This window comes from Monodelphis domestica, chromosome 5, assembly GCF_027887165.1.
Source record: "Monodelphis domestica isolate mMonDom1 chromosome 5, mMonDom1.pri, whole genome shotgun sequence".
NCBI lineage: Eukaryota > Metazoa > Chordata > Mammalia > Didelphimorphia > Didelphidae > Monodelphis > Monodelphis domestica.
Window position 1 is genome coordinate 95,662,446 of NC_077231.1, and position 22,948 is coordinate 95,685,393.

General features: G+C 41.7%; 1 protein-coding gene across 2 annotated transcripts in view; it reads right to left on the bottom strand.

The window, feature by feature from the left end:
* The window catches only part of SYN3 (synapsin III), a 511,134-nt gene that overhangs the window by 347,645 nt on the left and 140,541 nt on the right, over nucleotides 1-22,948 (bottom strand). For both annotated transcript variants that reach the window (XM_001366239.4, XM_056798821.1), the window contains one exon: nucleotides 4,691-4,847. In XM_001366239.4, coding sequence (XP_001366276.1) covers nucleotides 4,691-4,847 — 157 coding nt within the window. The remainder of the gene's footprint in view (nucleotides 1-4,690; nucleotides 4,848-22,948) is intronic.

A 22,948-nucleotide genomic window follows, 5' to 3' on the forward strand; every position in this document is an offset into this window, starting at 1 on the left:
CAGGTCCTGATCTGCATGGGTAGAGTGAGTTCCTCACTGAAAGCCCCCTAAATGGAGGAACTCACAAGTCCAATTCCAAAAGCCAAGCCAAACAGCTCCAAGTGAGGGCTCAGACATAGGCGGATAGGAGGTGAAGAGTTAACTTGGCCTTCAGCCATCACAGAAACCAGCAGAGGGCAGCCAAATCCTGGCTGAGCTCAAGTCTCAGAGGGCTATCCCTCTCTACTCCTAGAGAAACCAGAGGAAAGAGATGACTGGTACTAAGGAGCCAAGGCTTCCTAATGAGTTGTGGAGTCCCCAATCCAAGAAGTGATTCAAAGACAAGAGTACCTTGGACACCTCCCATTTATATTTTATATAATGTATAATTATAAGTCTCTTTGCACCTTGGCTCCCCCATTTGAACGTAAGCTCCTTGAGGGCAGGGTCTATTTTTATTTTCCTTCCTTGTCTCTTTGTGCTCAGCACATAGTGATTGCTTAATAAATGTTTGTCGACTGACATTGGGAAAAGGAAGAATGCTCCAAATTAAGCCACTAGTGAATGAACAGAAATGTAGACTGAGTTAAGCCAGAGTTCATGGAATGAACAAATCTGAGAGGTTAGGCAGGCAGAAGGCAGGAAATGGAGTTTATAGATGTGGTCCAGCTGGACTTGGAGTCAGGAAGACCTGAGTTTAAATCTTGTCTTAGGTACTTGCCATGTGAGCCTGGGCAAGTCATTTAACTTTGTTCCTCATGTATAAAATTAAGAGGCTTCAGCTCTAGCTCTATGATATATGAATGTCTTTTTCTGAAATAGCTTCTTGTTAGTATATACTTTTACCTCTTTATACCTGGGTGACCCAGGCCAACTCATATCTTCCCAGAGGGCCCATGTCCTCATCTATAAAATGAGGGGGTTGTACTAGAGAGTTGTTGTGGCTCTTTTAACTCTAATTCCAAATCTATGACCTGAATCTGAATTCTGGTTCTGGTACTTACTACTTAAATGTCCATGAGTTTTCACTGGATTTTCTAGGCCTCAGTTTCCTCATCTGTAAAATGAAGAAACTGAACTAGATGATCTCTAAGGCCTCTTTGCACATCTATGCTTCATGTCCACCTGCTCTTCTTAAATAAGTATTATCTTCCAATTATGCTGGTCTTATGGTTGTCAAGACAGGGATCATCATCTCCTTCCTCCACTTTTGCATTAGCTTTCCTCCATGCCTGGAATGCTTTCCCCTCTCCTTTTTCTAATGCCTCCAATCTCTGGTTTCCTTCAAGGCTCAAGTCAAAGGCCATCTTCTGCAGGAGACTGCTATTCCTTCTTGGCTCTAGTGTCTTCTCCTTCAAGCTTATTTGAATTTGTTTTAAAAATACTTAGACATGCACTTGTTGGTTCCCTTGTTAGAATGTGAGCTCCTTGAAGGCAGGGACCATTTGGGATCATTTAACCTTTTTAAACATCTGGCCTAGTGTTGTGCACACAGCAAGTTCTCAGTAATAAATTCTTGTTGAATCATGGATTGCTGCTGTCTTGAACAGTTTTGAATCCTCCACAATGCCTGATGGGAGGTATTGGCCATTGTTAGCCTTCAGTAAGAGTTTGATCACAGATTCTCAGCTAGCTCAGAGGATATCAATTTAATATGAAACATTTATTAAGCACCTACTATGTGCCAGGCCTCCTAGGCCCTTTGGTTCCTCAAGAGGAATCTCTGCTCTCTCTGGCTTCCACTTGAAGATGATGGGAAATCCTCTAGGTCCGGAAGTAGCCTATTCTTTCCGCTTTTCGATAGCACTAACTTGGGAGATTTTTCCTTATATGGAGCCCAAACGGACCCCTTTCTATTTCTTCCCACTTCTCCTAGTTTTACCCTTTAGGGATAAGTAAAATAAGACTAATCTCTCTTTCACCTGAGAGACCTTAGAATGTTTGAAAAGTTATTACATCCCATTGTGTCTTATGTTCAAAAAAATGACAGTGTGCCAGAGGGTGGGCAATTCCCACGTTCTCCACATTCCTTTCTTGAGGCCAGGAAGCTAGAGACCCCCTTTTCTCTCTCTCAATTTTTCAGCCTACTGAAATATTTACATCTCTGACTCAGTTCAGCCCTCAGTGATCACAGGAATAATTTCAGCACATACCTGAATTTGCTCCAAACTGATAAAGCCTGGCATAACTTTGAATGCCCAAACGAGTTTTCGGGATAAGTGGGCTGCTAAGGGAAACTTTGACAGGGTATGTCCGCTCTGGGGTGGGCTTCATTGTTTAAATGTCTTAAAGCTATTTCATCGTGGAAGAAAGGTATCTTCCTGGTGACAGCCCCAAAGAACAAAATCTGCTGCGTAGTCTTAGAATAGCCTTAAAACTACCACTTATCCAATTCATATCACCTCTGTGTGGAACCAGGGGATGACAAATCTTCTGAAAGCTGAAGTCGATGGCAGAGATCCATATGGAGTAATAATAGCTTACTCAGTTATCTATTATAATCTCCTATATTTCTTCTGTTCTCTAATTAGAATATGAGCTCTTTGAGACCAGAGGCTGTATGAATCTCTTTGCTCTCTGTATCCTTAGGTCTGACCAGTGCTAGGCACACAGTAAGAGATTAATACATGTTGTTTACATTTCTTTCCAGCTAGTACCTAGAAAATCGGCTTATGAGGTAGGGTGGGTAAGTAGTATTATTCCTATTTGACAGATGAGAAAAAGTGACTTGCCCAAAGTCACTTAGCTAGTAGTAAAGGACAGCTAGTTGGTATAATGGATAGAACTCAGACCTGGACCCAGGAAGACCTAAATTCAAATCTAACTTTAGGTAATTTACTATCCTGCCCTGGGCAAGTCACTTGCCTTTTGTTTGCCTCAATTTCCTTATCTGTAAAATGAAGATAATTAAATACCTACCTCCTCTCAGGGTGGTAGTGGGGATCAAATGAGAATGTTAGGGCTTAGGACAATGCTGGGCACATAGTAGGTGCTATATAAACATCGGCTATTATTATTAAATCCAGGACTTGAGTGCAGATTTTCTAACTCCAAATTCAGTGGCCTTTCCAATACATCTGATTACCACAAATAATCATTCAGTAAACACTTAGTCAGTCCCTATTATATTCCTGGCACTTTGCTAGGTGCTGGGTGAAAGGTCTGTTTATGAAAGATGGTACCTAGGGGCAACTAGGAAGCTCAGTAAATTGAGAACCATATTTGACCTTAGATATTTCCTAGCTATGTGACTCTGGGCAAGTCACTTTACTGTCACTGCCTAGCTCTTACTGCTCTTTTGCCTTGGAACCAATACACAATCTTGATGCTAAAGTGGAAGGTAAGGGTTAAAAAAAGATGACACCTAATTATTGGGTTAATTTATCCTAGTGATAGAATGTTGGATTTGGAATCAAAGGACCTGCTTAGTCCCTGGGTGGGGAACAGAACAGGCACAACAGACAAAATTGTATGAAGGCCGATTTAGACCTGACAAAGGTATAAACCAGACACTTAGAGCTACCTAAAATTAGATTGCATTGGGAAGAAGGGAGTTCCCATTTATTGTCCTTAAGTGGACACTGAAATCCACCAACAAGGCCATCTTGCCATCTGTCTGTCCTGCTTTTCCCTACTTGGACCAACACCCTCCTCATTGGTCCTAGACCTTTGCATCCTGGTCTTCCAGAAATCCCTGGGGATATGAAACTGCTCAGTTTTGAAGCTCTTACCCTAAGATCAAGCCCAGTTGATTGTTGAGTGAGTGCAGTCCAGCCCTCTGAGCCCATTCTATTTCTAGATTCCCTTTCATGGCCATTCCAGCCAAGAAACCATCCCCCTGAGGTCATTTTGACATTTTCTTGCCAACACCTATACCTGCTAGCCTTGCTTTTGACCAATTGCTCTGGGATAAGGTTACATGTTTAAAACTGAAAGGACAACTCCCTCATTCTACAGATGAGGAAACTCAGACTCAGATCAAATTACTTGCCGACTAGTCAGAGCAATACACCATGGCTTCTATAAGGGTGCCAATGGGCTTCTTGGCAAATCAACTCAGTATCATACAAAACCTCATTTCCCTAGCCACTACTTCCCTTTATTTGTTCCTTTCCTTTATTAGAATAGAAGCTCCGTGGGGGCAGAAATTATCTTGCTTTTTGTATTTATATCTCTAGCTTGATACAGTGAATACTTCCATAAATGCTTTTTCACTCCTTTTATTTGTTCTACTAAAGAAGGGATTCCTTCAAATTTCTAGGATAGAATAGGTGTCCTCTGGATCCTCTTCTGATTCTACATCTGAAATATTCCTGTCTTTATGACCTTGGGCAAGTCACTTCCTTTAATCTAGGGATCTGTTATTCTAAATGGTAGAAGAGGGATTTAGCTCAGAAGATATCTATAGTTCTTTTTGTCTCTAAATCTATACTACCAACTCTGGACCGCACTGACTTTGGGAAATTTACTTATCTTTGTCAAGTGGGAGGGGGGCTGGACTAGATGGTCTCAGATAATTCTTTCCATTGTAGACAGGTGATCCTATGGATCCTGCTGAGTTTTGGTTTTGACATATGTACAGCAATGGATAGCTATTTGACAAAGAACTCACTCCCTTCTAACTGCACTTCACCCCAGTCTTTCTAGAGAAAACTATCTTCTGGTCTTCTGAGGACACTTCCTGCTTATGTAGTTTAGTCTCAGCACTTACCACCCAGGGCTTGCTGCAGAAGTTGTAAATGGAATACAAGGAGTTCACACTAGGGAGTCCGCCATATTGGAGACCAATGACCAGGCTTCGGTAATCCTCTGCCAGGGTCATGCTGTAAGCATGCTGCCGAACCAAGACAAAGTCAGGTTTGAATGATCTGAGAAGAGAGAAGCAGAGATAATGGATGACTTTATAGAGAGGTCAAGATTTGCTTTACTGGGCAAGGGCTACGTGCCCAGCTTTGGGACATGGACTTGAGACAATGTCTTTCTTCAAAGGGTTTTCAAAGCAGTGGAACTTCTTATCCTTGGACCTAGAAGATACTTAGTAAATTTTGTTTGAATTTAAATGAGTTCAATGGGGGAATCTATAAGCTTATAGGGTCTTGAGCCCATCTGGTCTCATCTACTCATTTTACAGATGAAGAAACTGAGGTCCAAATGGGTTGACTTTACCAAGACCCAGGTCACTATATCAAAGGTAGAATCTGAACCTAGATCTCCTAACTTCAGAGCCAGTGTACTTGAAGATAACATGGTGTAGTAAATAAAACTCTGACATTCTAGTCAGAGGACCCGAGTGCAAATCCTGCTCTATTGTTAACTATTTGACCTTGAGCAAAACACCTCACATCTCTAACTCATTTTCTTCACCTGCAAATGGAGAGGATTGGACTGTATGGAATCTGAGTTCCCTTTCAGTTCTACAAATTCCAACAGTTCCTTCTTTGACTATGGATGGCATTTTCAACATGAGTCCCTGAAGGTTATCTTGGAAACTTGCTTTGTTGATTCTACTTAATTCTCAAAAATTATAAGCCATCGAGAACACTGAATTCTGTTGAGATAGGAATCCCTTCTACTCATTGCTTGTCCAGGAGCAGCATCGTGGCTCTATGGAATGATAGCCAGGCCTAGAAATGGGAAGTCCTAGGTTCATATCTGGCTTCAGACATTTCCCTAGCTGTGTGACCCTAGGTAAGTCACTTAACCCCCATTGCCTAGCCCTTACTGCTCTTCTTCCTTGGATCCAATACTTAGTATCTATTTTAAGATAGAAAGTAAAGATTTTAAAGAGAAAAAACAAAGAAAGAAAAAAATTGCAGGTCCAATTCTATTCTATGTATTAGGCACTGGAATAAGTATTAATTAAACACCTACTGTGTGCCAGGAACAGTGCTTTGCAAATATTATATCATTTGATCCTCAAAATAACCTTATCCATATTCCATTTTGTAGATAAGAAACCTGTGGCAGAGAGATGTTAGGTGACTAACCCAGGATTCACTTATCGATTCTTATCTTTTCTTCATATTTTTTCCTAGTTATAACATTTTACTGTTGGATGAGAGGGCTTTCAAAATAATCTTACAGCCTTGAAAAGAAATGTTCAAACGTGGATTTGAACTCAGGTCTTCCTGACTCTAGACCCAGTGTTCTCTTTCCCTTGAACCACTCAGCTGTCTCAAAGGTAAAAACAAAGAAGTCCTTGCCTTCAAAATACTTACACTGGGGCAGCTGGGTGACTTAGTGGGTTGAGAGCCAGGCCCAGAGATGGGAGGTTCTGGGTTCAAATCTAGTCTCAGACATTTCCTAGCTGTGTGACCCTGGGCAAAGTCACTTCACCCCCATTGCTTAGCCCTTGCCATTTTTCTGCCCTGGAACCAATATATGGTATTGATTCTAAGGCAGAAAGTAAAGGTTAAAAAAAAAAACTTGCATTGGAGAGAGTGGGGGAGAGAGAGAGGGAAGGGGGAGTTTGTATGTAGGGATGAGTCAATATATATATATATATACATATATATAAAAAAATATATATATATATATATATATAACATACAAGATAACTTCATCCTGATTTCATCACCTTCTCTCAAGTACCTCCTACCACTCCTTTTATATGTCCAAGTCCATTAGAATGTAGACTCCTGGAGGGCAGGCATTTCCATTCCTCTCCTCCCCCTTATATTTATATCCTCAGCCCTTAGCACAATATCTGGCACATTTGTTGCTTTGACAACATTGAGGGTGCAGGAGGCCATTCGAAAGGTTGGTTGACCAGGACAGGCTTTGAATAGATGGAGCTTGAGGTGGGAGAAAACCACAGCGTCTAGGAGGGAGAGTCACCCCAAGAACATCTGCCCACTTCATTGCCCAACTAAGCTCCAAACTCCTTTTGTTTTTTACTACAATTCAAATGAGGCTGAACATGGTGGAAACACCATGGTATTTCAAAGTGCCTCTGTCTCCACAGGGAATTCCCACCCCACCGCACCCCCATAAGAGTTCCAGAAATGCCCCGAGCCATGACAGCCTCGCCACAAGGACACAGAGTTCCAGTGTGACTTCTTGTAATGGGATGGTTGGTCATTCATCTGGATGGATGAATTCTGGAATGTTTGCTGGAGAGTTCATCTCACCCCTTCATTCCTGCTCCCGCCATGTCTCACATCCCATGGCACAGTAGAATCGAGGAGTTGAAATGGACCTAAGAAACCTATAGACCAGCCCCTTCATTTTAAAGATGAAAGAACTGAAGTCTGTAGAGGGGAAGGGGCTACCCTAAGGCTGGGGCAGGAATTGGGAAGCAGACTCAGGGGGAAAATGTGCAACTACTAACATCCAATCCAAGACTCCTAGTTCTCCTCTAAGGCAGGGGCTGCTTCCCTTTGTTGTGTATCTAAAGAGCTTGGTACAATGCTAAGCATAAGAAGAATAAGCTATGACAATCAGTCCACATTTATTAAGTACCAACTGTACATCAGACATGGAGGCTCAATTTCCTCACATTAAGGCGGTTGGTTGGACCAGGTGATCTCCAAATTCTTTTAGAGTTTTAGACCTATGATCCCAAATATTCCTTCTAATCTGGACCTCCATTTCTGTATCTGAGGGTGGCAAGTTGGCACAGTGGAGAGAACATGGGTCTTGGAATAGGGAAAACTGAGTTCAAATCTTGCCTCAGATTAGCTATATGACCCTAGGCAAGTTATTTAACCCTACTGGCCTCAGTTTCCTCCTCTCTAAAATGAGCTGGAGAAGGAAATGGTAACATATTCTAGGATTTTTGCCAAGAACATCCCAGATGTGGGTCACAGAGTTGAAAAGGACTGAAAAGACTGAACAACAATTCCCTTATCTGTAAAATGGGGTGGGAGTGTGTGGGCCGACTAGATGGCCTCTAAAGTTCTTTCCAGCTTTAAGTATATGCTCTTATCAGTCAAAGAAGGTGCTCCAGATCTATTCCTAGAGTCATACAAGCATTGAATCTCCTAGTTGGATGGGACCCCAGTGGGTCTTGAGTTCAAACTCCTCATTTTGCAGCAGAGGAAATGGAGACTCAAAGAGGTTATTAAATGACTTGCCTATAGGCATATGAGTAATAAGCATCAGAATCAGGATTGGAGCCCCATTCTCTCATTCCCAAATCAATGTTATTTCTTCTCTGTATTATTTTTATTCACCCATTTTTCTATCTACTTTAGCTATTGGTTATCCTGGAGGAGGTGAACCCTGAAACTTTAGAAAGATAGAGTTGATGGGAAGGGGAAGCTCATTTTCTAGTGGTTACTCGGTTACTCTTTAGAATGGTTTTTCCCCACTAGAATAAACAGTGGCAGAGAATTCTGTGGAGAGACATTTTCAGTGTCTGAAAGAACTCCCCTCCACCCATGCCCAGGATGAACGCATTAGGGGCCTGATCCTGGAGTTTTCTTCTCTTACATTGTTTTGTGGAGCTCTCAACAACACCCAGGGCCAAGAGCACAGAGACATCTGGAAGTCGAGATGCATCCTTTTAAGGGCACTCTTTCAGGCCTCTTCTTCTCTGGCGGATTTCAAATGGGAATCTAACTTCAGTGCAAAAAACCCAAGAGTTTATATTTAATAAAAGCTGATAAGTTGATATATTTCTAAATCTATATCTCCAACAGCTGGGATTTTCCTAAGTGGGGAATTGCCTCTCTCCTATTACTGAGTAGATCAGCCCTAGGAAGTTACTAGGTTAAGTGATTTGTCCATGGCTTCAGAATCTGGCACCCCTTGCCTTTCCAGACATATGTGTGAGTGTGTATGTGCAATCCTTCATGTATATTTTGTATATTACTTAGATATAGACTTTGTTACTTAAATATAGATTGTTTATTATTACCAAGTATATATTATTATTCCCGGTGCTTCTTGACTTGCAAACAGGCATGACGTTCTCCTACCTCTAATTCTAAGCTTTTGCTCTTATCCTTTGCCTGGAAGTCTCTCCTTCTTCCTCTTTGCCAATTGTATTGATTGATACTCATCCTTCAAAGTCCTACTCAAATGCCACCTCTTCCAGGAAGCCTTTCCTGATATCTTTAGCCAATCTTTCCCTTTCCCTAGGAAGCTCACATACTACTTAGTTTTGTAACTCTGATGTACTTTAACATTTTTCTAATGGAAATTTTTATGAAAAATTAGGAAGTTGCCAACAAACACACATGTCCTAATATAAATAGAATAAATCTGAGAATTGATTACATGTGAAACTGGGAACTTCCATTATATCCAGCTTGTTTTGAAAAAGGATGGGGACTGAATTTTGATTTCAGTGATATAGGGAACTTTCAGATGAAAAATGTCTTTTTATTGAGCAGAGCTAGGAGCTAGGAGATCCCTTTCCCCTATTTTACAGATAAGAAACTGACTTTCCATTAATTAGTACAAATGAATGTGGCATCAAGTTGTCCTTTGCAGGGATATATAGGCTGTTGCTTAAGTTCAGTAACAAAGAATTCTGGGTAATAGAGGGACCACAGCTGGGTGTCAGAAGAGCAATGGGCTGGAAGACTTCCTCCAGCCTGCTGCATGTTTCTCTTCATCCCAGGCTTTTCCATTCCTTCCATCATCCCTAAGACTCTCCGTCATCATCCTACATGCCCCAACACTTCCAAGGGAAGGTAATGACTTTGCCAAAAAACCTCAGAACACCTCTCTTCTTGACTCCAAGTTGTCAGTGACCCAAAGGCCTCGGGCTTTCGTGCCGAGGCAAGACAGCCTCCTACTCCCAAAGATGTCTGCATCTCCTGGCAGGAGTCCAGGCCAAGGTTTTCCTCTTGTTTGGTTTCAGTGCAGAATAAGAGGTGTTATTCCAATTTCTGATTGGCTTTGATTGATCAGGAACTCTAAGCCAGTAATTCTCAGGAGCTAAGGTTAGTGCCAGTTCTTAACCCAAGAAGGCTTTTAACTCTGCAAGGAAGTAGCCTAGCTAGAGCTGAAGAACTCTCTCTTCCTTCCTCTGTTTCTTCTTTCCTTCCCTCTTTTTCCCTCCCTTTCTCCTTTCCTCCCTTCTTCCTTCCTTTCCCCTCTTTCCCTTTCTTCCCTTCTTCCTTTCTTTCCATCCTTCCTCTTCTTCCCTCCTTCCTTTTCTCCTTCCTTCCCTTTCTCCTTCTTTCCTTTCACCTCCAACTTCCTCTCTCCCTCCCTCTTATCATTGATCCTCACAACAACCCTACAAATTAAGCATTCTTTCCATTGTACAGTTAAAAAAACTGAGATAGACATAGGTGAGGTGGCTTGTTGAGAGTTGCACAGCTCTGTGTGACACACATACAAATGTCTTGATATAAAAATATATAAATGAAAAGAAATATTATAAAGCAAGTAAGTATCTAGGACTGGATTGGAACTCAGGTCTTCTTTACTCCAGACCTAATGTTCCAATGTTGTGAAGCTTGAATGAAATAATATATGCAAAAAACAGTTTTGCAAGTCTTCAAATGTGAAATAAATGCTGGCTATTGCTACTGCAACTATTAGTATTATTTACATTTTGCTTCTAGCTAGATTTCCAGGATCCTCTGAAGGTCAAAGCCTTCTTCATAGAATCACAGACCCTCGGGCTTGGAAAAGACTTCAGAAGATGCCTGATACTGAATAATAAAGGATGATGAGCCAGGATAATGAATCCTCTCTACAGTAGAACTCATTCAATATCTATTAAAAAATCTCCTTTCAGGTATAATGGAGAGTATGTTGGATTTAGAGTTGAGGTTCTGAGTTTGAATTCAGACTCCTTATTCCCTTTGTGACCTGGGGCACGTCATTTCTCATCTCTGAGTTTGGGGGATTAGATGGCCTCCTAGGTTCCCCTTAGCTGGAAATCCCATGATTTGGGGATGTTGACACCCAGCCTAAATTTACCTCTTGGCTATTCTGAGTCTGGGGCAGCAAGAATAAGTGGGTTAAAAAAAGTAGACTGAGGTATAGGCAAAAATTCAAAGGTGGGTGAGTAAAAAGCAGGCTCAAAGCTGGCAGATAGTTCTAGGCCACTGAAGAGTAGCTAAGGGAGAGACTTGCTATATAGTCAGCAAGCATAGCTAAGGGATATTGGATAGTTCTGCCTGGTCCAAAGCAGAATCTTTGTTGTTGTTGTTCAGTTGTTTTCAATCATCTCTGTCTCTTCATGAACCCTTTCAGGGTTTTCTTGGCAAAGATACTGAACAGTTTGCCATTTCCTTCTCCTGCACATTTTATAGATGAGGAAACTGAGTCAAAGAAGGTTAAGTGACTTGTCCATGGTCCTACTGCTAGTAAATGTCTAAGACTAGATCTGAGCTCAAGTCTTTTTGACTTTGGGTCCAGTGCTCTAATCACTGAGCTACCTAACTACCCTGACTATGCAATCCTGAGTAAATCATTTAACTTTTCTTCCTCTCTCTCCCTTTCTATCTATATATGTATATAAATATTTCTATTTTTCTCTACATGGAAGAACATAAGCTTTCTGAAGACAGGCACTATTTCTTTTTTGCTTGGCACAAAATAGATTCTTAATAAATTCTTATTGAGTTGAACTACATTGAATCGAGTTGCCACATTTAGCTGGTAGGTGCTTCAGGTCAGATGAGGCAGGAGGCCAAAAGTTTGACTTCTAACCATCTGAGATGTGTGGTTAAACGTCCTCCAGCTCTGCCATCCCTGGGGGGGGTCCAATTCTGGATCTTGGCATGGTCCAGTTAACAATCCCGCTCTGACAGACAACTCAAGGGCCTCATTATTCTCTAAGCTCGACAGCTATTTCATAACTTTTCTGTTTCCCAATCGAAGAATGTTGGCAGAGGAGAGACATTACCATTCATGCCCATCTGGATGTTGGAAGGAGAACAGCTCGCCCTTCCACAGTGTAGACCTCAATCTAGGGGCACTTAGGACAGCTTTAGACTTGGCCAGTTGATGTTAGAGCATAACTAACTTTTCCCAGAAAAGTACATGCGCATTCTTCTTGCTCCCCTAGACCTTCCAAACAAAAATTAAGCCCAGAAATCTTGACCAGTAAGGAAAGAAGCGAAGAAAGGCCTGGGGTTGTCTGCCAATGAGAGGGGGAATGTGATTGGAAAGGGGAGAAAGATGGTCTTAGAGGGCCTTCCCAACTCTGCATCTATGATCTGATATGGACACTGACCTGTCTTTATATACTCTTCTGTATTTGGTAGTGACGGAGACATGAATGGTGGAGACAGATAGAAATCAGAAACATGGAAGCTGGATACATTAGGGATAGTCCCTGAAGACTTAGAAGCTAAAAGATATGAAGGGGAAGCCTAGTACAGTAAAAAGAGAATTGGATTTATAGTTAGAGAAATCCTTGCTCGGCCTTTCATAATTTGAGTGACCTTAAACTTCCTAGACTCCAGGTTGCTCCAGCTCTAAAATGAAGACAGTGAAGTAGATGCCCTCTGAGGTTCCTTCCAGTTCTTTTGACCCTAGTTCAGGTTAAAAAGGAAATTAAGTAAGAAGTAAATAAGAATGTCAATAGAACTAAAGTCTTCTTGATTCCATTTAACTATCATCTCCATTGTCTCCACATCAGCAAACTCAGGGCCCTGAACCAATTTGGGCTTAATAGGCCATGTTTGGTTTGACCTTGGTCTGGTCTGGATCTTCGTAGTACTTTGGACATCCCCAATTGTGCCACCATGCACCAAAGACCTTCATTCCTCCTGCCCCTTTCAGCTCCCTCCTATAGGTTGTCTTTCCCTGCTAGAATGTAAACTCCATGAAAGCAGAGGTTGCCTTGTTTGCTTTTACAAATAAGTCTAGTTCAAATAATGAACCCCATGAAGTGGTAGCATGTATTAGAATTCATACAAGTTGCGACTCTTTAAAATATGGTGATTGCTTCCAGATCAAAGGAAGTGCTCAGTACAAATTTGAATACTATGACGGTGTCACTGAGATTCATTATTTGCACTAACTGGGACCTAGTTGTATTTATATCCCCAGTGCTTAACCTAGTACCTGGCACATAGTGAATGCTTAACAAATGCTCCACTTAAATGAACAAGGGACATGAATAGTCAGTTTTCAGATAGAGAAATCAAAACTATCATAAGCACATGAAAAAGTGTTCCAGATTCCTCATAATTAGAGAGATGCAAATCAAAACAATGCTGATGTACCACCTCCCACATAGCAGACTGGCCAATATGACAGTAAAGGAAAATAATACATGTGGAGGGGATGTGGCAAAATTAAGTCACTAATACATTGCTGTATTGGTGGAGTTGTGAATTGGTCCAACCATTCTAGAAGGCAGTTTGGAACTATGCCCAAAGGGTGCTAAAAGACTGCCTTTTGATCCAGCCATAGCTCTGCTGGGTTTGTACCCCAAACAGATAATAAGGAAAAAGACTTGTACAAGAATATTAATAGCTGAGTTCTTTGTGGTGGCAAAAAACTGGAAAATGAGGGGATGCCCTTCAATTGGGGAATGGCTGAACAAATTATGGTATATGTTGGTGATGGAATAAGATTGTGCTCAAAGGAATAATAAAGTGGAGGAATTCCATGGAGACTGGAACGACCTCCAAGAAGTGATGCAGAGTGAGAGGAGAAGAACCAGGAGAACATTGTACACAGAGATGGATACACTGTGGCACAATTGAATGTAACAGACTTCTCTACTAATAGCAATGCAACAAGCCAGGACTTTACTGAGGGAATTAGAAAGAATGCTAACCACATTGAGAGAAAGAACTATGGAAATAGAAATGCAAAAGAAAAACTCATGATTCAGGGTTTGGCTTTAAAATATCACCCTATTGTAAAAATGAATAATATGGAAATGGGTATCAAGTGATAAAATTTGTACAATCCAGTGGAATTGCTCATTGGCTCTGGGAAGGGGGAGGGAAAGAAAATGCATCATGGAAATATGGACAAATATTTAAAAATATGAAACAAGCCAAAAATGCTTCACTTATTATCTATCCATCCATCTGTCTATCCATCCAGATATCTCTCCATCTGTATATCTATCTATTTAATTAGAAGGATATAGTGAGAGGGTTCATTTAGGTTATCTGAGGCATATAGCCATCAGTATTAATGTTATATATATGGTAAATTTGGGCTTGTGCACCAATTCAGGAAAGGTTTTTACCAGTCAGTGAAGCTATTTGTTACACTTTGTTTGACAAGTAGGTTGACCTGCTAGTTATGGCAGCCTTTGCAATAGTGGGTCTATGATGTTAATAAAAAAATCCTAACTGAAGGAATGGTAAAGTGAATAGAGGCTAGGGAGGAATCAGGAAGACCTGAGTTCAAATCCATCCTCAGACACTTACTAGCTATGTGACCCTGGGCAATTCACTCAACCCTGTTTGGCTCAGTTTCTTCAACTGTAAAATAAGGATAGAAATAGCATCTCCTTAGCAGATCAGGATCACATGAGATAATATTTGTAAAGTGCTAAGGACTACACCTGGCATATAGTAAGAATGCTATTCTCTTCCTTCTCCCCTCTCTTCTTTTCTCAATTTTACAATCCTTCTCTCCTTGTACCCATCTTTCTTCTTTCCCTTTATTGGGGGGTGGGGAAGGAATCACTGAAGAAATTTAGAACATAGAATCAGAGGTTTTTCTTCTACTTGTACACTTCATTCATTCTATCCCTCCAGGAACTTGTTTCCTTAGTAACACCCCACTAACTATGCCCCCATTTCATTACCATTCATTACCCATCATCATCATCATTATCTTCTGTCCCCCTTGTCTTCCTCTCCAGAGGCTTTCTTTTCTTTTCTTTTTTCCTTTCCTTTTTCCTTCCTTCCTTCCTTCCTTCCTTCCTTCCTTCCTTCCTTCCTTCCTTCCTTCCTTCCTTCCTCCCTCCCTCCCTCCCTCCCTCCCTCCCTCTCTCTCTCTCTCTCTCTCTCTCTCTCTCTCTTTCTTTCTTTCTTTCTTTCTTTCTTTCCTCCTTCCTTCCTTCCTTCCTTCCTTCCTTCCTTCCTTCCTTCCTTCCTTCCTTCCTTCCTTCCTTCCTTCCTTCCTTCCTTCCTTCCTTCCTTCCTTCCTTCCTTCCTTCCTTCCTTCCTTCCTTTCTTTCTTTTTCTTTCCCTCCCTCCCTTCCTCTCTTTTTCTTTCTTCCTTTCTCTCTCTTACTCTCTTTATTTCTTCCTTCCTTTCTCCCTTTCTTTCTCTTTTCCTCCCCTTATCATTCCCTATCTCTTTGTTCCTCCTTTCCTTTCTTCAGACACAGGCCTCACTATCTTGACAAAGAAAACAAAGTATCTGTACTTAACCTTCTTGATCTCTCTAGGTCAGAGGTTCTTAACCTGGGATTTCAGGGAGTTTGTAAACTTGGATGGTAAAAAGAAATGTTTTTATTTCAATATAATTAACTTCTTTTGTAATCTTATGTGTCTTATTTTATAATAATTTATATTAAAAACAGCTTTCTGGGAAGGGATCCAGACTACCAAAGGGGTTCATGACAAACAAAAAGGTTAAAACACCAATCTAGGTATTGTCCCAGTTCCCTGTTTCTGTTTACTTCCAGACTTTTCAAATGAGGTACCTCTCTCTGTACTCCAGTTCCCATGAACTCATTCCCTTTTGTCCTCCTGGAATCTGGCTTCTGCCTCCATCAAGCTACTGAAACTCCTCTAAAACTATTCTCTCTCCAAAGATGCCCAAGTCAATACTCTTTTCTCTTTGCTTATTTGCCTAACGAATGCTAGAAAACATTTATTTTTCAAGACTTCTTGAACACGCCGGGTTAACAGGTCTCAGCAGGAATTGACAATGCACTCTCATATTCATTCTCTTTCTCTCCCCCCTCTCTCTCCTCTTCTCCCAGCTCATAATTTCCTGGAGCAATGCTTTATATTTTCTGTTTGAGCCTATTATACTTTCCATTTTTTAATTTAAATTTATTTCTTTTTTTTTTCAGCACACGTAGAAACAATTTTTGATAATTGTTTTCTGACATTTTAGGATTCAGATTTTCTCCCTGAGGCAGTAAATAATCTGATATAGGTTATACCAATGATTTTATGCAGTACATATTTCCATATTGCTCATGCTGTGACAGAAGGCACTTATCACACATACAATAAAAAAAACTCATGATGGAAATAAAGAAGAAGATGGCATGGCATGCTTTGATCTGCAATACTGAGTCGATTATACTTTCAATGATAATTACTAATGTATATGACATATCCACTTGTATAGAGCATAAGCCCCACCATGGCAGAAAGAGTGTTCCGAATTTTTGAAATCATGGTTCCTGGCACATAGTAGATCATGCTGTCAATAGCACCTATTAACTCCCCACTATGTGCCAGGCATCTTGCTAAGAGACAGAAGGTGTGGTTAGATAGGTAACAGGAAAACCGAGAGATAATGGTACTGTGAAAACTCCAAGGAGATAGAAGATCCAAGAAGACAACATGCTTCCCAACAGTGTCAATATTCGCAAAGAAACTGAGGATGGAGCATGAGACAAAAGCCATTAGACTTGGTAATTAGAGATCATTGGTAATTTTAGAGTGGATGGTTCTAGTTGAGGGAGGAGTTTGGAAATCGAATTACATAGTTAAGAGAGTAAAAGTAGAGGGAATAGAAGTCCTGAATGTAGATGGTTTTCTCAAGGAGTTGGTGGAGAAAGGGAGAACAGCTATTGGATGATAGCTATCAGAAATGAGAGGATCAGATTTTTTTTCTTTTTTAAGCATACCTAGGTAAACAGGAAATAAAACAGTAAACTGGAAACTAAAGATTTGAGACAGAAGGGATGATGGAGGGGGAAAGATGCCAGAGAAGATAGGAGGAGATAGCATTAAGAATACATATAAAAGAGTTAGCCTTTGAAAGAAGAAGAGCCATTTTTTGATAATAGAGTGAAGAAGGAAATAGTGTGGGTGGTGGAAGAGTATGAATTCAAGAGGATATGCGAAAAAAGGGAAGAAGAAAAAGCTTTCTCAAAATGACACTGGTTTTTTTCCATAATGTATGAATTAAAGTGGTCAGCTGAGAGGACAGAGAGAGGGCATCTTATGGCAGGCATAAGGAGAAAAGCAAGGAGTTTTGGAGGATCTGCTTTGAAAAAGAATAGATAGATCAATTAGGGAGGAGCAAAAGGGAGAATGTATTATTCCACTCTATTGTTGGCTCAACTAAGCTTCGAGGATACAAATGAGAATAATCAGTCCAGTTTTATAACCCTATCATTCAGTAACAAGAGGGGAAAAATTGGTAGAGGGGGTAACCCAGAGATAGGATTTGGCACTGTGTGACTATTAATAGACCAAGGGAGGAAGGAATTAAAAAATAGAGGATCATATAGAACTGAACTGGTTCACCAAGAGGTAGTTATTAGGAAGGGAGGAAGATGTAGCCATAGCATAGGATGATGAAATGAGAAAGAACTGAAGGATGAGAGATAATGGGGGACATTAATTAAAAAAAAACAGTTTTAGGAGAGAGCATTGGGAGGGATAAAATGATCAGTTATAATCAGATAAAGGGAATTTAGAATTCCTGATCATGGAAATGGAACATGTGACTACAAGCAAGGACATGGTGGGACTGAGCATATGGAAGAATAGGAAGCATCTGCTGAAGTTCTCCAGTATGAGGGCAGGAGTTGGAATGGGGAGGAAGACCATAAGCCAACACTGAGTTACCTGAAAAAGAAGGGACAATGTCTTGGGGACTGGTAAATGACTACTGGGATGTGATTTGGGTGGTAAGTTTGAAAAATCCAAGGAGGAAGGCATTAGATGGAAAGCACAGAGGAAGTATTGGAGATGAAGGAGTATTTGAAACGCTTCTCTGGGCTCAATGAATGTTGGGTGTGTGGTGTAGGATGTATGAATGATGCTCTCTTTCTGCCATATTATACTATAAACATCCTTACTAATGACTGAAAAAATGACATAGAATGATGGTGCCAAGACACTGAAGTGAGCCATAGCTGTAACTCTCCATAACTCCTTAGAAGTGGAGTTGGATGTAGAAACAGATGGACCATTTATTAGAATGGAAAATGTAAAACACCAGTGAGGACATAGCAATTCCACAACCCATTCTGGTGGAACAATGGTTCCTAGCCTTGGCTGCCATGTTGGGATGATAAAGGAATGGGACAGGTAGGGTCTATATGACTCTTATCAGGAGGGTGATGGAGCCAACCATTCAGAGACCAGAATGAAGCCAAGAGTTCTGTGTTTTCTTAGAGAATAGTGGCTTCAGCTTTCTAGCAGCTGCCATAACCCTAAGTGTTTTCCCAATAACTGTCAGCATCCTGCTCACACGTCGGCCGCCCGCCAGGCTGCTGCAGAAGCGAAGGGGGACATTATTCATCTGGGAGATAAGGGGCAGCAGCCCGATGAGAGAAACAGCCCCTCTAAGCAGCTGTTCGGCAGCAGCACTTGGAAAAGATGCCAAAGAAATGGGGTGGGGGCAGGGAGGAAGAAGGGAAGGGGAAAAAGAAAGATCCCTGTTTTACAGATTAAAAAATGGTGGCCATTGAGAGGACTGACAGGGAATGAGTCTCAAAGACAAGAAGGATGTAGAGTGTACAAATATTAGCAGGGCCAAAATGGCAGAAGGATATAACCGAGACAATGTATCCCATGTGCTGGCGGGTTGGGAATGGGAATATGCAGGGAGTAAGGTTAAATATTTAGAACAAGTTGAAACAGTTGAGTTCACTTATCAACTCACTCGATGGAAAAATTCCACCTGATGGAAGTATTTTTCCATGCACTAAGTAAGGCTGTTTTACATTCTCCCAGCTCAGGGGTGTCTGCACAATATCAAGAGCTGCTGTTAAGTGGGGTCCTGCTGAGTGTTACCCCCAAATCACCCATTTCCTGCCCCCCAGTGACACTTAAGTGGCAATTGTTTCACAAGGGACTAGAGGATTTCCTGCAGCTCCCCAGTTCTTAGCAGCTAGTGGGTCATTTTCTAGCCTGGGGACAGGTTTTTAATTTACTTTAAAATTTTATTCCCTCATTTATCTCTCTACTCCTTTAATAATTTATTAGCATTGCTCCATTTAGAAAGAATACTGTTTACTTTATTCTTCAATCCACTTCCATTCCACAAACAAATATGAAGTCCCTACTAAGTGTACAAGGCATTGGGGATACAGAAAATAAAAACTAGTAGCCCTCAAGGAATTTACATTCTATTTGGGCGGGGGAGCAGTAGGAAAGAAGGATTCAAGATCTAACTGACAAATATGTACTGTGTGCTCTTGGCCAAGTCACTTACCTGCTTATTGCTGTAGGCAGCTTGCTAAGATTTTTAGTTGTAAGAAAGATGCTAACTTGAATTGGTGGAGAGAGTTTCCTCACCTGGGAGCTCCCAAAATCAATGAAATCATGGATCTAAGCCCTACTGCTTTCAGGAAGAGGTGCTTCTAATGAGGTGGAATGGGAGAAGGAAGAAGGGCATTCTTGATGTGAGGAGAGTCCAGGAAAAGGCAAAAATGGAACAGAGAGAATAAATGTGAAGACTAGAAAGGAGGCTGGGAGTCAGACTGCAGCAAGCTTTAATGGAAAGAGGGAGAAGGGTCACATCAGCCTGGAGATCCTTGGGGGACTCAACAAGTGGCTGGGAGCCCCCCGAGGCCTCAGTGGTGTGAGGGTTGTGCAGTGGCTATGGCCAGAGGAGAGAACATATGGGAAAGTAATTTGGGTCCCTCCTAACCTTGGCAGCACACAAATCATTGAAAATAGTATGGGAATGATTTCATAGTCATCATCCCCAGTCAGGGTTCCCAGAGTAAATACTTCCAGGCACACTGGCTGCTGGGGATGAGCGTTTCTTAGGACGGGAAGCTGGTGATATTGGGGGCCCCTTTTGCCTGATCTCTGAAGGAAGGAATTGCCAAGGCATCTAACTCAAAGGCTTCCTGCCTTGCTCAGCCTTATTAATCTTCTCGATTTATAGGTTGGGGTTCCTATGGTTAGATCTTAAGAGTCTGGTTATTTTTTCCTAGAAGTTATTCTAGAAAATCAGGTAATGCCAGGCAAACACAGATGCTTCATTCATCACTCATTCATACAAATATTTATCAATCACCTGCTAGCCTGCCTCTGACATGAACTATTTGTAGGAATTTAGGCAACTCTCTTAACTTCTCTCAGCCTCAGTTCCCTTATCTGTAAAACGATGAGTTTAAACTAGATAGTTCTTTTCCAGCTCTAGGATCCATGATCTCTATATGGGTGAAGACATTTCTTCCCCAGTGGGATTCACTTATCATTTATTGATTGAGAGGTTCAATATGTTAATTTTTTTTTTTTACCAACAATACTAGTTAGGGTCAGTTTTAATGGGAGGGGGGGAAGTTTGCTCCTTCTGATGACTTGACTAGTTGTGGCCAACTATTGCATAGACTCCCTCTTACCACTCCAGTGTTCAAAGGGGTATCCAGTGGGTACCCATGTTCTTTCAGAACTGCAGAAAAAGAACTCTGAAGCCCCTGGATCCTTGCTGAAGGTGATGAGTCAGAGTGAGTACACCATGTCCCCCACTCTCTCCCAAGAGCAGGATAGGCCAACCACTATAGATGCTGCCATCCTTAGCTTGATTCATAAGTCATTTTCCTCCATTCTACATTTGGAGACATCAGTCTGCACGAGATCCCCATAATCGCCAGCCCCAGGAGATCAGCAGCCCGCTACATGTTCATCACGGAGGTGCAGGGCTCCTCTGCCCTAACACCGAACAACAATTATGAGCTATGGTAATGGTGCTTCAAAAATATGAAAGTTATCAAAGAGAAGAATTCTTTTTTTAACTCCCAACTTTCCATCAATACTGTGTATTGGTTCCAAGGCAGAAGAGTGAGAAGGGCTAGGCAATGAAGGTTAAGTGCCTTGCCCAGAGTTACAGAACTAGGAAATATCTGAGAATAGATTTGAACCCAGTTTCTTTTGGGTGTCAGCCTGGCACTCTATCCACTGTGCTACCCAGATCCACTGATTCTTCGTGAACCTTTGCTGGTTCTCAGTAATCCCTTCCCTTCTGTAGACTCACAAATTGTCTCTTTAGTTTTTTCTCTGGTGGTAATGCCTTTGAACCCAGGAATCAGTCAAATTCACTGGCCTGTCATTTGAAGAATCTACCATCTCATCCTTTGGAAAAGCAGGACTGTGAGGTTAAAGGTTTGATCATAAGCTTTAGAACTTAAATGTCATCCAGTCTGACCCTTATCACCCAGTTTTTACCAAGTGCCCACTTGTGTACAAGGACTATGCTAACAATACCTGTGAGTGACAGAGAGAAGTAGAGAATTCCAATCCTGCCCATGAGAATGTATGCAGGTGGGGAGACGACGTCAATATGAAGAAATGATACATTCTCTCCCTCTGTCTGTCTGTCTGTCTGTCTCTCTCTCACACACACATAGAGTATGAGGGAGCATGGAGGGCAAGTTGGGAAAGGAGTGGATTCTTATAAGGGTTATCTACTGGCAGTCCACTTTTTCCACTACTCACTGCACTCAATTTGACATTGCCTAATAAGGATGCCCACTTTTCCAAGTTCACTGGGGTGGAGGGGGGAGAGAGACAGGCAGACAGACAGAGACAGACAAAGACAGATAGAGACAGAGACCCAGAGAGAGACAGAGAGAGACAGAGAGGGTAGTAAGGATAGTAAGGAAGGAAGGAAGGAAGGAAGGAAGGAAGGAAGGAAGGAAGGAAGGAAGGAAGGAAGGAAGGAAGGAAGGAAGGAAGGAAGAAAGGAAGGAAGGAAGGAAGGAAAGAAGGAAGGAAGAAAGGAAGGAAAGGAAAATAGGGAGGGGAGAAATGAGAGAGGAAAGTAGGAAGAGAAAAAGAAGCAGGTGGGGAAGAGGAAGAGAGGGAGAGGGAGAGGTAGTTCATACAGAGTTAGAATTTCACTTTTGGGTTATAAAATTCTAGAAAGCCAACTCAGGGCATAGAGTCATGAGGACCATAGATCTAGGACTGGAAGGGACCTCAGAGGTCATCTATTCCAACCCCATCATTTTATAGATGAGGAAACTGAGGTTCATGGAAGTTAAATCACAAGATCATAAGATTATAGGTCCAGATCTGGAAGAGATCTCAGAGACCCTCTTGTCCATCCTCTCCGTTTTACAGCTCAGGAAACTGAGGTCCAGGGAAATAAAGGGTTTTACCTAAGATAACATTGTTATTAAGGGTCAGAGTTAAGATTCCAACTCAGGTCCTTTGACACTTTCCACTGAATCAGGGCACCATTGCTATAATAGTTTAGAGAAATAGAAGGACTAAGGAAGAGTGAACAGGATGGATGGTTCTGAAATTGTGCGCCCAAGTGACTAGGATGAGAGTACTCATCATAGGTATAGGGCACTCCAAGAAGGGTTGGTTTTGGCATGAGAAATGAGGATGTTTGGTTTCAGATATGCCCAGTGCACACAACAAGTGGTTACTTATCTTGCCAGCAGAGCTAGGACAAGCCCTCCTGTCCTCAGCTCAAGGGCTACAAGGCACCTCTATTTCAATTGGCCCAAATATTCTATATTCCTGTGCCATCTGAAGCCTCTTAGAGCTGGTGTCCATAAGTTGTTAAACACAGTGGGAAGCCAAAAACTGAACTCTGCATGTGCTGAAGGTACGGAATGTGAATCATAGAAGAACTCCTGTACCTGTTAAAAAGAGGAGACAGGGTTGGGGAGGGGGGCTTTGACCCTAAGTTGATTCCTTAGTCCTGAATAGCCCAGCTTTTAAGAGGCCTTCAGATACTCCCTGCCTCTTCCTCTTCACAGTCCATGTTTTCTTAGCACAAGCAATGGACTTATTTGGATGGGGACTGAGCCCCTCGGCCTCCTTCCACTTCAGGACCAAGGGCACAGCCTGCCTTCCAAACACCTTCTCAGATTCAATTCCTCTATTATAAACAATCCTCTCCACTCCTAATGCAGGGGAGGACACTGAGAAGCCAGCTGGAGTCCCTGGAAGGATGCTGGCATGTGGAGCAG